The sequence below is a fragment of the Schistocerca nitens genome, chromosome 4, assembly GCF_023898315.1.
Source record: "Schistocerca nitens isolate TAMUIC-IGC-003100 chromosome 4, iqSchNite1.1, whole genome shotgun sequence".
Classification (NCBI taxonomy): Eukaryota; Metazoa; Arthropoda; class Insecta; order Orthoptera; family Acrididae; genus Schistocerca; species Schistocerca nitens.
The window spans coordinates 404,772,470-404,786,446 of record NC_064617.1 but is presented as its reverse complement, the minus strand read 5'-3'; the positions used below and the strand labels follow the sequence as shown (position 1 = coordinate 404,786,446).

The window sequence follows — 13,977 nt, the reverse complement described above, 5'->3', positions numbered from 1 at the left end:
TGGATGTGTGTGATGTCCTTAGGTTAGTTAGGTTTAAGTAGTTCTAAGTTCTAGGGGACTGATGACCACAGATGTTAAGTCCCATAGTGCTCAGAGCCATTGAGCCAACCTGACTGTCACTCGCCATAGTGCCCGACAGCCAGGAGCGATGGTCTAGGGTGCCATTTTATTTCATAGCAGGACCCCTTTGGTTTTCATCCGCGGCACCTTACAGCACAGCGATTGGTCAACGACATTCTATGCCCCGGTTTGCTGCCCTTCACGGCAGGCCATCCTGGGCTTACATTTTCAGCAAGATAACGCCCATCCGCGCACCGCAAGAGTTTGTACCGCTTGTCCTCGTGCTTGCCGAACCCTTCCTTGGCCACCAAGGTAGCCGCTTCTTTCCACAATTAGGAACGGTTGGGGCATAATGAGCAGGGTCCTAGAACCATCTCGTAATTTTGACGATCTATCGTGCCCGTCGGACAGAACTGGGCACCATATCCCTCAGAAGGACATCCAACTACTCTGTCAATCAATGCCAAGCCGAATAACCGCTTGTATAAGAACCAGAAGTAGATCAACGCGTTATTGATTGGCTCCATCTGTGCAGCTCTATCTTTTAAATTAATTATGAGATTTTTCCGAAATTATCATTTGTCTCTCTATACGTACATCAAATTCGCTGATTCGAGCCCCATTCGTATGATTTGTTCGTGTTGCGTCTATTTTTTTCCCTAGAGTGTATGTCATGAAGTGGTAGTCTCTCACCCATCAGATGGTACTGTGCTATATCCCTAATCTACTGAAGAGGCTTCCTGTTCTGCAGAACTGTAGTACAGGACAAATCGGTTAATGTTTTTACAGGTTTTTTGGCAGTTAGTCATAATAATGGTGCCAAGACCATTGCACGACAAGAATGGTCTTTTTCGTGAAAAATTCCACCAGCGGTAAATGTAATGTCAGCCTGGAGCAACATGAACCATGAAGGGGGTGATTAGTGGGAAGTAATAATACTGAAGAGGTTCACAGATCTCACTGTGGTTTGTGTAACAAGCAAACAGGTTCCACAGCGTACAGATGAATATCCTCCATGGCATTAGCTTGCCACCGTCAGTCTATTCGGATCACACAGTATGTATTTCAAGCAGACGGCCTAAGTTGACCTATCGTTACACCACCTTCCACGTGCTGTAATATGACGCGTGATTATTACCAGCAGGCAAATGGTTTCCATTACTACTTTGATCTAGAATGGTTTTCACTTATTCGTCATTCTCCTGGTCACGGATCAACAAGGGGCCGTTATGGGAATTTTTACACGGAACTCTACATTCAGCAATGTGCAGTAAATAACATGCCTCCATAATTGCAGATCACTGCCGTTAACGTCGTGGATTGTAACAGCTTTTTAAACTAGTGAGCGAGTACACGATTTCTTATGTGACATGAATGTTCGGCTACAGGTCTATTTCCAGTAAGTTCTCCATCATTTTATTTACATCCGTCAATTTTTCAGCAAATGTAGTATACATTTCATTCAATCATCATTTGCACAGGTATTTTTATTTCGCTTCATCAGTTTCCAGAAATTAATTTGTCGTCTTCAGAAGCCTAAAAATAAGGAAGACTATAAATTATTAGACCATGGCCATACATGTATTTAATGTATAAGAAATTTATTACAAAAACTTGTTTAGTATTGTTGTAACAGATGCCACGACGTGTCAAAAACTGTACATGTTGTATGTGATAATCGTAAACACAGATTGACATATTGATAATTTACACTAAATGAATCACATCTATGAGAATTCAGGCTATAGTGTCACCAGCAGGGAAGACATTTAAGATCATAAAAAAATTGTAACTAAGGTAAATTACGAAGTGACCTATAATACATTTGAAAAACGTGACACATAGTTCTAATTTTTAAAAGAAGTGGTCTAATGCAATAAGAGGTAGTATGCAATCAAAATAGTCTATTCTTTCAATGCATTTTCGAGAGATCCTTTATGTGAGGTATTTTCTTTCTCAGCATCCTGGCCTGAAGATATATCTTTTGTTGAAGTTGAATTCTGTTTTACCCATGCCCTGTACAGGATGAGTAATACCTTTGTGTTTCAACCTCCTATACGCGTTTTGGCTACGAACCTCAGTTCCATATAGTCTACACATGCTTAATTCAGCGAGAGATGGATGCGTATAGATGAATATTTCAGAAGAGAAAGAATGACTAACAAAAAAAAATATCCTGAAATATATTTAGAGAAATTCAGATATAGTAATATGATACATGATCTTAAAATGAAATGCTAACATTCAATGGTAACTGGTACTTATTTTTATCATCATTCAATTGAAATATTTTATAGAGTTTCTCCTCTGTGAACTCGTTTATCGTTTTGCAGGTTGACAGACGGCTCCGACCCTTAAAAATATGGTGCAGGCGAGACCGTCCACATATACCCCGTTAATACTCTTACACTAAATCGTGTGTGCTATACTTACGGCTCTAAGTAATACCTTCTTAAGGCCACTGAATGGCCATCTCTGCCTGTGTCACGAAATACTTACGTACTGTGCTTTACTGTTGCCTTTGCTTGCCATAAATGTATATAATTCACTTTCAGGTAAGAGATGTTTCTCTGGAAATTCCACCTATCCTGCAGTGCTAGTTAGGTAGCTAGTAAATGTATAGTATTTTAAACTGTGATGTTACTAGTTAGTACCACGTAGCAGATAACTGTTCAGAACTCTTCAGTTCTTACTGATGACGTGACGAAAATGCACCCATGATAAAGGACGACCTATACGTTGTTATTGTACCCACCGCAGGTGGTATTCTCGCTTCTAACTGTCTTGTGGTAATTACTGAATAATGAATTTTGTACATATGGCGTTGGTCATAGTTATCATACTATTCAGAAGCGAAAATGTTGTAAACCAAAAATTCCTTTGACTTCAACACAGCCTGAAGTGTCCTGCAGTTCTAAACCATTTGTCATATGTCTATGGTTTTGATGTGGGCTCCACAGTGACAGTTTCTTTATCTTCTTCCTTCCTGTTATAGGCATACTATAAATTCTTCCGTACCACTAAGCGCAGTGATGATAAAACTACATTTGTTGATACGTCTCATTTCCTGGTTGTGGAACTCTCTACTGTATCGTTGTGTACTGTGCTACACTTAATGTACGCTATGTAACTAACATTCACTATTCTTGTAATCAGCTTCTTCCGAATTTGTTTCTATCTTCAATTTCTTTTAAATGCTTGTTTTCTTGTCTGATTTTTTTCTTTCTGTAATGATAGTATATAATAATGCTTTAGAAGCTACTTAGGGTGCTGTTAACTCCCAAAATGTACAATGCTCTTCCTTGAAAGAAGTCACATCTAGTACAACATTATAGCCTGCGTCTAGTACTGAGGCAACTACTAGCAAAACTAAACGTGGTAATGTTCTCTGCTGTTAATGAGTACCAAAAACATAAATATATGGACTACAAGTATCTTGTCTTTCTTCCCTGTTTGTCTTCTGCCTCAGCGTTGTACAGTCAAGGCTCCGTCAGATCACTTAACCAGACATATGAAACCTTTACATATTGTAGAGGTGAGGAAGTAAAGGTATTTAAATGTGTGTGACGTTTCAAAAACTATGGAGACGGTTTATAATTTCATTTCGTGATACATTAAACGAAATGTTTTCTTATCAAAGAGCTTTGAAAGACATCCAGGAACAGTTTTATAGGGACTGATAAATTTCGTTTAACAAAAGCGCTACTTTTTGTTCAGAAAAATATTTGAAGCCTCTCCTAAATCATAACGGTTTCGAGGAACTTTCAACATACAATGCCTCTGGCTTCTGAACCTTAATTTTGATCTACTTCACCGAAGGAAACGGTGTGACCTACGTGGGAACCGCTCTACAACCTTTACATTTCAGTTTGCCTGTAAGCTCGTGCTTACTTTTTTATTTGATGGGTTTTGAACAGATTTCTTCCCCCTGTTTCTTTTAATACTTCTTCGTTTCGTGATTTATCCGTCAACTTCTTCTAGAGACTGAAATTGTGAGGTGGTATTGGATGATTCATTTAGTAGAGCTATGTGTAAAGCTGTTGGCTCAAATTCCAGGTTTGTACACACTATAATCTGTCGTCCGAAACAATACAGATAAACATTTTCCCGTTGAGTTATAGTTTCAGTTTGATGGCTTAGCGAGTAAGGACCTTCAACTCACCTTGTAGTATGAGGCGGGGGGTACTTTGTGTACCAGTGTCAATTCCGTACCTTTCAAATTCCTGTTGACAACGGTACTCAGGAAGAACGATGTTTGTTAGACGTCTGTGTGAGCTCGATTCCCTCAATTTTAACGTCATGGCTTCTTCGCGAGATACACATAGCAGGAAGTAAAATATTGGTTCATTCTTCTAGGAATGTAAGCTCTCAGTATTTTAACAGTAGACCGTAGTTGGATGTTCAACGCATCTCTTCCAGCGTCTGCCAAAGTAGTTGGATGAGCATATCTCCGTGACACTTTGGCACTTATCGCAGCACCCTGTTGCGAAACGTGCGCTCTTCTTTGGATCCTCCCAACTCCCAAATCCATCTCGTAAGAGTCACTGAGTGACAATAACCAAGCAAATATATCCTACGTGAGTATAATACACATCCTGAGAATTTTTCCAGTGACCCATGGTTTTGCATCTTCTTTCTTACGATAGTTTTATTTGGTCCTTCTGTACGCATACTCCCAGATATTTAGTGACTTGACAGCTTCCAGTGATTGTTCGTGAAAGGTGTAATCAGATAATAACGGGTAATTCCATTTGTTTGAGTGCAGTAGAGTACATTCGCTTACGCTGAGTATAAGTTGCCAGTCTCTCTGTGAGCGTCGATTCACTGCAGGTCGTCGTGCATGTTGCCAAAATTTTCTAGCTTTACGACTTCTTTTTACAGGGTCCCATAGATAACTGTTTACAACGTACTATGGTAGCGTAGTTATAGTCGAGCCGAGCAAACTGATACGGGACACCTGAGTTCTATGAAGCCAGGAAAAAAACAGCCTCAAACTGTAGTACAAACGCCACCTAACCTAAAGCACATGCGGGCCATGCTAGTTCATTCACTTTTTTCACCCAAAAAACGCCCATGAATATTAAAAACCCTTTGTTCTTGCATTTCAAAAATATGAAATTGACTTTTGTGTAAATTTTACCCCAAACTATTGTGAATTGTCACAGTATAATATTAACAATTACATCGTTTTCTTCGTCTGCCCTTCTCAATTTGAAACTAGTATGCTTGTGACAAGTTAGGATCGAATTATACACCTCTTTAGTGTTTGTGCAACATTTAGGAAAGTTTTTTCTCTTTCATTATCTCCGCAGAGAAGCTTAAATCAATGATGTTAACGAAATAGTCAACTAAATCGGCAGCGTAAGACAATGAGACGATATTGAAAATCTCGTATGGCGAGCATGCGCTGTAGCTTAGGTTACTTCTGTAGGCCAGTTTGAAGTTTATATCGCGACTTGGTGGATCACAAGTGTCTTACATCAAATTGTTCGTTTCGACTTTCCCTACGCCACTGTAGCACACTGTAAAGAGTTGTCGTCTACAGCCTACACAACGTGGTCAAAAACGGTCTGAAAACCTTGTAAGGGCGCAGCAGGGTAGTATCTGCTGGGATATAATAGCTAAGAAAAAAATTCGATGCGCCGTTTCCGATTTGATTAACACTGAATTCAGCCTATCAGACAGATATTTGTGCAAATCAAGCAGCCTGACAGAGACGTAATCGCCACACTTTTATTGCGTTTACTTTTTCAAACCGAACAGATGTAGGTTTTTCTCATCACTTCCAAAACGGGTAAATTGTAATTGTTAATGAGAATGTGAATATGTACTTACTCACGGTTCCGTAGAGTCTGTTCTTACAGCATTTTGTCGCATGTGAGTGCTGGAACTTGCGCGCGCAAGGACCTGATGGCTAACATCAGTGCTAACTAAACAGTAAACAGCGCAAAGTATCACATTTTTTATTAACAATTATTTATCAGGACAACATACTGTGCAACAACCCTGCAACTCATTCTCGTAAACATGACATTATTAAAAACGTAACACAAAATTGACTTTGACTCTCTTGTACTAGCACACAGAGCAGCAGCCCTCGGAAGGATGCTCGTTCGCTTGCTAGAACTGACAGTAAATAAACGCAAACACAAAAAATGCACAGCGTAAATGAGTCATCAGTTCTTTTTTAATTTATTGGCTTTCGGAACGTGTCCATACACCTATCCCACACACACAGCTACCTCTGCACCGTAAATGTTATATTACAGTTTGATTTGACAATACACAGCATACATTAGTTTAAGTCGTACCGTGGGTACGAAGTTACATAGGACATAGTCCGATATAAAACAAATTTTACATGTAAAGCATACTGAAACGAGTGAAGAAGATGAAAATGTAACACATCATATACAGTGAGAGCAGCCAACAGTAGAAAGTTTGATGAGAACAATACGCACTATCGAAGAGAAGATAGAAATGCTATACTTCGTTTAAAAGACTACACCACTGTAGACCGTACTACAGGTAGTCGTACTGTAAATGATAAAATATTATTGCAGTTACTATTTTGCTAACTTACATTTTCCATACACGAGTAGCATTTTTACACTCTCTTCGCTCGTGTACGTTGTATTTTCCCTTTTCTTCCTGGCTGGTTCGAAACTGTCTGCCACGATTTCCTCTCTTGCACCCGACGTCCTCAATCAACTATTGGATGTATCAGTCACCTAACGGTCAACAACCTTCCGTAGTACCACACCTCAAATGCCTTTACTGCCGTTCCCAGTTCCTCCGAAGTCCGTGGTTCATTACCATATAATGCTATGCTCCAAACGAACATTCTCAAAGGTATCATTTCATACTAGCAGACTTTTCTTGGCTAGGAATGCCCTCTTTGTCTGTGCCAGCCTGCTTTTCATATCCTTGCTTTGTCTCTTATGTCCCATTTCCCTTACAAGGTAAGAGCATTTCCTAATTCCGTCTATTAGGTGGTTGCCGATTTTGATGTTATGGCTTATCGCTAATCTCGTTTCCGCTGCTACTCATTAGTTCCGTCTTTCTTCAATATACCCTCAGTCCATAATCTGCACTCACTAGACTGTTCATTCTATTGAACATCTCCTCTGCTCTTAATTCTTCGTCTTTTTCACTGAAGACGGTAAGGTCATCAGCAAATATTATCATTGATATTCTTTGACCATGAATTTTTTCGCTCTTGAACGTTTCTTGTTTCCCTCAGTGCGTACCCGATGTCTAGATTTAAATGTAAGGGTGAAGGACTACGTACTATTTATGCCGACCACATCTACATATGTTTATCTACTCTGCAATTCACACCAAATTGTCTGGCAGAGGGTTCATCGAATCACTTGCGGACTATTTCTCTAACGTTCCACTCTCTAACAGCGCGCGGGAAAAGCAAACAATCTTTCCTCGCGAGCTCTAGCCTCTCTGAATTTATTACGATGATAGTTTCTTCACGCCGCAACACAAGTTTGGAATATCATAGGGTTTACTACCGTGGCTTCTTATAGTATACCCATTAAGATTTGCACAGTACCTTAGTAATAAAATAAACATAATTGCTACTGAAAGCAAGAACGATTTTGGTTAGTCACAAAAAATCATTACAAAACACAGCTAGCTGTCCCCTAAGTGCATATTTTCAAAACAAAAACTTTGAAAATCTTTCGCTCATGATGATGATGATTATTAGTCTTTAGTAGTGAGTACCTCCCCGCACACGAAAGAGTTCTTCCACTCTGCGAGGCTGTCTCAAGATGAGACCATCAAGTTTATCTTGGGGTATGAGGACCCACTCTTCAGTAACAGCTTCAGTAAGGTCCTGAAGATCGTCAGGTGGATTCGGATCCTGTACAATGTGCACCTTCAACTGGTCCCGTGCATGCTCATTTGCATTCATGTGTGGTAAATGTGCTGGGCAATACTTTTGGATGATGTTGCATCATTGAAGATACCGAAACACTGCTAGAGTACGGTGCGGTCTTCCATTGTCATCGACTAGACTGAAGTTGTCACCTGCTTCACGTCCGTCGTTTGTAGGACCTCTTTGAACATTGGGGGACCAGTCAGATTGCCGTAGACGGGAATTAGAGGGTTCCGCCATCCTATCAATATTGCAGCCCTCAACATTTTTCTTCCACCTGCAAACGGATGTACTTCCAGAACGTATCGGCTTTCCTGGTATCGTCTAGTGCTTCTCCAAACCCTGTCACGTCTAGAGTCAGGTCGCATATCAATTCTGGTCTCGTCAACAATCGTGACATTACTACATTCTGCAATGATCCAATGCTGATGTGCAAGAGCCCAAGTTCTTCGAATGCATCGGTTCCTCTGGTACAATTCAAGACTTCTCTTTGGTCTTCTGGAATAAAAACAACCCTGATGCAATGTCCTACGCCCAGTGTGGTCTGGTGTATGAATCCCTGTTGCGCGAGAGAATTCCAATATTTCTGGCAGATGATGTTGGTCGCCTGCGAGTCGACAGTTGTACGAAACAATCCTGCGTTGGTCTTGTCAGACGAGGACGACCACTGCAAGGTCTATCGTTCACCTGTCCCGTTTCTCTGTACTTTCTCTACACCTTAGACGCATCACTATGAGTGACTTGTAAATTGTCGGAAACATCTGGCTTCGTATGACTTGCTGAAAGTACAGCCATTATCCTGACTCTCAGAGTGTTGTATGCCTCTACGTGGCATGTTGTTACAGTGCTGGAAACAAACTGAATGAAGCTGTTGTTGGTACTGGACTGCTCACGGTGTGCCGCTGCGGCAGCGGTGTTTCCACATGACTGACAAACGGCAACAAAGCATGCCCGTAGTAAACACCGTCTATTATATGGGCTCTAACTGGGTAATGCATCAAGTGCCTAGGTCAGTGAGACCTCTAGTATCAACTTTTGTTGACCAGTGTAGGTTGACATCAACAAAACGTTTTTGCTCTCAGAGAAAAAAGTTGGTGACTATAATTTCGTGAAAAGATCCCGCCGCTACGAAAAAGTCTTTGTTTTAATGATTGACGTTTCCATTCGCTTTTTATGTTTTTGACCTCTTCTTTCAACTTTTTCGATATCCTCAGTCACTCCTTTCTGGTAAGGACGTATACTGCACACCAGTACTCCACTAGAGGACGGAAAAACGTAGTGCAGGCAGTCTCTTCAGTAAACCTGTTGCATCTTCTGTTATGCCAATGAAACGCAGTCTTTGTTTTGTCTTCCCACAACATTTTCTATGGGATAATTCCAATATAAAGTATTATTAACTGTAATTCATAGGTATTTAGTTGCATTGACGGCCTTTAGACTTGTGTGAATTATTGTCTAACAGAAATTTAACGGATAACTTTTAATTCCCATGTGCTCGACTTCACACTCCTCATTATTTAGAGTTAACTGTCACTTCTCGCACCATAAAGATATCTTACCTAAATAATTTTGTAATTACTTTTCGTCTTCTGATGACTTTGACAGACGATAAGTGACAGCATCATCTCTAACCAATCTAAGAGAGTTGCTCACATTGTCTCCTAAATCGTTTGTACAGAATAGGAACAGTGGAGGGCCTATAACCCTTCATTTGAGAATACTAGATATGATTTCTGTCTTACTTGATGGGTTTGTTGATTATTACGAACTGTGACCTTTCTGATAGGAAATTACAAATCCAGTCACATAGCTTTGACGATACTCCGTAACCATGCAGTTTGATTGGAAGCGCGGAGGAATGTTGTCAAAAGCTTTCTGGAAATCTAGAAACATGGAATCAAATTGAGAGCCCCTGTCGACAGCACTGATTACTTCGTGTGAAAAATGAGCTAGTTGTCTTTCGCAAGAACGACACTTTCTGATTTGGTGTTGACTGTGTATTAATACTCGTAATTCGTTTTCTTCGAGATAATTCGTAATGTTCGAACACATTATACGTTCCAGAATCTTACTGTAAATCTATGTTAGTGTTACGAGTCTGTAGTTCAGTGGATTACTTTTATTTTCTTTCTTAAGTATTGATGATACCTGCGAAACTTCCCAGTATTTAGATATGGCTCTTTTGTCGGGCTTGCGGTTGTTGGCTATATGATTGCTAAGTAAAGCGATATTACAAGGTCTGCAACTTTGCTTCCGCCGTTTTTTATTGAAGTTCGGGGCTTTATTGTGAAAAAGTTAAAAAAATTATGATGCATTGTACTGCCCATCGCTAGCCACCACATTCTCCCATCTTTCGGATAGCATACGAATTTCGTGGCAGAGGAACTGGGCGTCTTTTGTGGTGAACCATGAATCGATTCAATTTTGCTCTTGTTCATGTGATCGGAAGTGCTGGTCAGCCAGACTGTATGCCACTGATCGAAAAAGGTGGTGGTCAGAGAGAGAGCAACGTATGGAGAATACGGCGGAATGGATAGGACTTCTCATTTCAACGTTTCGATGGGTTTTGCGACATGGGGTCGAGCGCTGACCTACTGAAAAATTACCTTTACACGACTATCGCTGTATTGTAGCCGTTTTTGTGCTGGGACCTAACGCATCAATTGCTTTCAATAATGATGTCCTGTGACTGTCTTCGTCCGTTTCAGTAGCTACGAAAGTGTTCTGTCTTCACCGCCATTCCGGTCTTCGACGTCAAAATCACCGTTCTTAAGGCGTTGAAAACATTCTCTGCACGTTCTTCCAGTAATAGTTCCCTCACCATTGGTCTTACCCAGCATTTTAAGAGCCACAGCTGCAGATTTCTTCATGCTAAAGCAGAAAGTTAAAACTTCCCGCAGATGGCGAGAAATGGGTACGTAAGTTGACGTACTTAATCGAGAATAACCCTTTGATGCAATCACAAATAGACTAATATTTTTATGGCATTATGGTTACAGATGTCTAAGCTTATTGTATTACACCTATGACCAACCACCTAAACCCCATTTGTCGCTACTGGTGTCTATTGAAAAACGGAGGGAAGCAAAGTTAGAGACTTAATATATCAGTATAATCTGAAAAGAACATAATTGGTATACAGTGTGTACTGGAAGAATTGCCTTTATGAAGTGTTTTAAACTGCTTCGCAGCACCTAAGATATCTACCCTCGTGTTACTCATGTTGACAGGTGTTCTTAATTCGAGTTTTGGAAGATTTACTTCCTCCCCTTTGGTGAATGAGCAGCGGAAGACCACATTTAGCAACTAGGCTTTAGTAGCACTGTCATTGTTATTGATTGTGTCTTGCCGCAGTTTTACTCCCAGACGACAATAATCTCTTTGGATTTTCTGGCCGATTTGGAGACAATATCGTTTTGTAAGCTATTAATAGCATCTCTCACTGAAGTACGTACTAAGTTTTCAACTTCAGTAAAACATCACCAGTCTTGGCGACCTTAGGTTCGTTTCAGTTAGGCAACTGTGTTGTGGGGGATTAGTTCCGTCTCTTATTATGTGATTTCTAATAAATTTCTCAATTGGCGTCGATACTATTCTTTTAATGTAAGCTACATCGTTCTAGGTCTTCCATTCTTCTTGTTTCATCTTGTCTCTTGGACATGCAGCACATTATTCTTCTTTCCCTATATCTGTCTCAGAATTCCGAGTATCTTACATCATTTTACATTATACAACGTTTTCTTTACTGAAGAAACCCTATGAGCGCATCTTGAGTCTCCTTCAGTATTGCTTCCATTATCAAGAGCATTGTCAGCACTGTCTCTCTGGTGCCTTTAACTTTCTTAAAACCAAACTGATCGGCAACAGACAGATCCTCAGTTTTAATACTCACTCCTCTATATGTTATTCTTGTCAGCAACATGGAGGACGAGCCGTTATGGTGATAGTGTCGTAGTTCTCGAACTTACCGGTCCTTGTTATCTTTGGGAATGTGTGGAATATACTTTTGCGAACGTCTGATGGTGTGTCTCCAGACTCATAGATTCTACACACGAACTAGAATAGACTCTTGGCTGCCATTTCGACTAATTATTTCAGGAATGTAGATGGTATGGTATACATCCCTTCTGCGTTAATTAATCGAACATCTTCCGCAGCTCTATGAAACTTTGACTCTAATAATGGATCTCTCACGTGTCCCGTATCAGCTCCCACTTCTTACTCTGTTTCTTCAACAGGCAAGTCTTCTTACGGGTAGAGTTCTTAAATGTGTGTGTGTTTTTTTTTTACCTATACACTCTACATTTAACAATGGTATTCTCAATGCACTCTTAAGCTTGAGACTCTTTACTTTTAATTTCAAAGAAGTATGTTTTTATTTTTTTGTATGATATATCAGTCTTTTCTACGATGATATCTTTTTCAATTTCTTCACATTTTTCATGCATTTCCTCTTAGCTGCCCTGCACTTCCAGTTTATTTCATTCCTGTGTGACTTATATTGCTATGTTCATAAAAATCCCTGAGTAAATTTTCTACTTCATTCTTTCGTTTATTAATCGATGTATTTCTGTTGTTACCCAAAATTTCTTCCCAGTTACCATCCTTAAACCTATGCCTGTCCGTCCACATTTTGTGTTTGCTCTTTTCAGACGTGTCCATTCCTATCGAACTGAAGTAGTCATTATCGCAGTATCTATGGTCTTGGTAACGGGAAAATTACAAGGAGGGCAGTCACGTTTGTCGATGACTGTCTTGTAGGAAATAACTTTTGCACGATACGCTGTTTTTCTTGTCAATGAGTACTGGCCAAAACAATGAATTAAAATTTGTACCAAGGCCAGGTTTTGAATCAGGTCTCTCACTTGCTAGACAGACGCACTAACTACTGCGCCACCCCCGTTCTGTGGCTAACACAGCTGCACGCATTACCCTAGTACGTGTCCCTCTCTAATAGAAACTCCAGCTCGTGCCTCAGCTTATCTTTATGCCCCCTTGTCAGCGAAATCATGTAATTTCTTATATCCATGTTTTTCTTATTTTTTGTTTTTTTTTTGTTTTTCTGTTTTTATGTGCACAGAAAGATATTTGGGGTGGTCACAATAAATGAGACATCTTGTGTATTTCATTTTTGTCATTATTAGTGCATACGCCAAATCTGTGAGCATTACTTCTAGCTTCTTCCTTCATAGCTGTTATTTAAAATAATTATCTGTTCGTGTTGCGAATGTACAGTGTGATATAAGTGTTCTTCAGGTCTCTCTCTCTCTATGTCTCTCTTTCCTGCCTTCTTCCACTTGCCTACGTGCTCGTTGCGCTGTGCGTCCTGCTGTGCTGTCCCGTGTGCCCTCCCGTAACTGTGCCGCCGCCCCCGCACCGCCTGGAGGCAGGATGGCGTCCAGGGTGTCGGTGATCGCCGGTTGCGACCTGCCGGACGGCGCGGCGGCCTCCCGCCCCGGCCACCTCAACGGCGGCGGCGGCGGCGGCGCCGTCACCCCGGCCATCGCCTGGCTGTCGACGCGCACCGGCTGGAACTGAGCGCCTTCGCGGCTGGTGTGCTATCTCCCTGCTTCATCACTACGGGGCGAGGAACTGTTCCTGCGGTGCCCTGCAGACGTGGTTCGTGCTGTCTCTCTGGGACAATGGAGGCGAATAGTAATATGCTGGTGCTGTCCTATTTGGGAGCCTACTAGTACGTATAGCTGTGGTAAATTTTTTGGTTGGCAGGACATACAAATATGAAAACCAAGCGCAGTAGTGGAATAACCACCAAACAACAGTGGACATCTTTCTAACTGCCCTAAAATTACGCAGTGAGTGGCTGAAAACGAAAAGGATTTCACCTTTTTAGAACCTGGTGTGTGCTACTTCCCATGTGTTCTTTCGGCAATGTATAACTCTGCTGTGGAACAGACCTCGACATTTTGTTACAATACACGTGATTATAACGAGACAAACTCCGTTCTATATCATTATTCCTCGCCTTCACACCCCCACCCCGCCACAGTGTCATGATGTATCAGTTC

At 40.9% G+C, this 13,977-nt stretch overlaps 1 protein-coding gene across 1 annotated transcript in view; it reads left to right on the top strand.

The window, feature by feature from the left end:
* Window positions 1–13,489, top strand: part of LOC126252344 (diuretic hormone receptor-like) — a 589,551-nt gene extending 576,062 nt beyond the window's left edge. Inside the window, exon 11 of the mRNA XM_049953233.1 lies at window positions 13,187–13,489. Within this exon, the coding sequence (XP_049809190.1) occupies window positions 13,187–13,489 (303 nt within the window). The remainder of the gene's footprint in view (window positions 1–13,186) is intronic.
* Window positions 13,490–13,977: the final 488 nt, after the last annotated feature.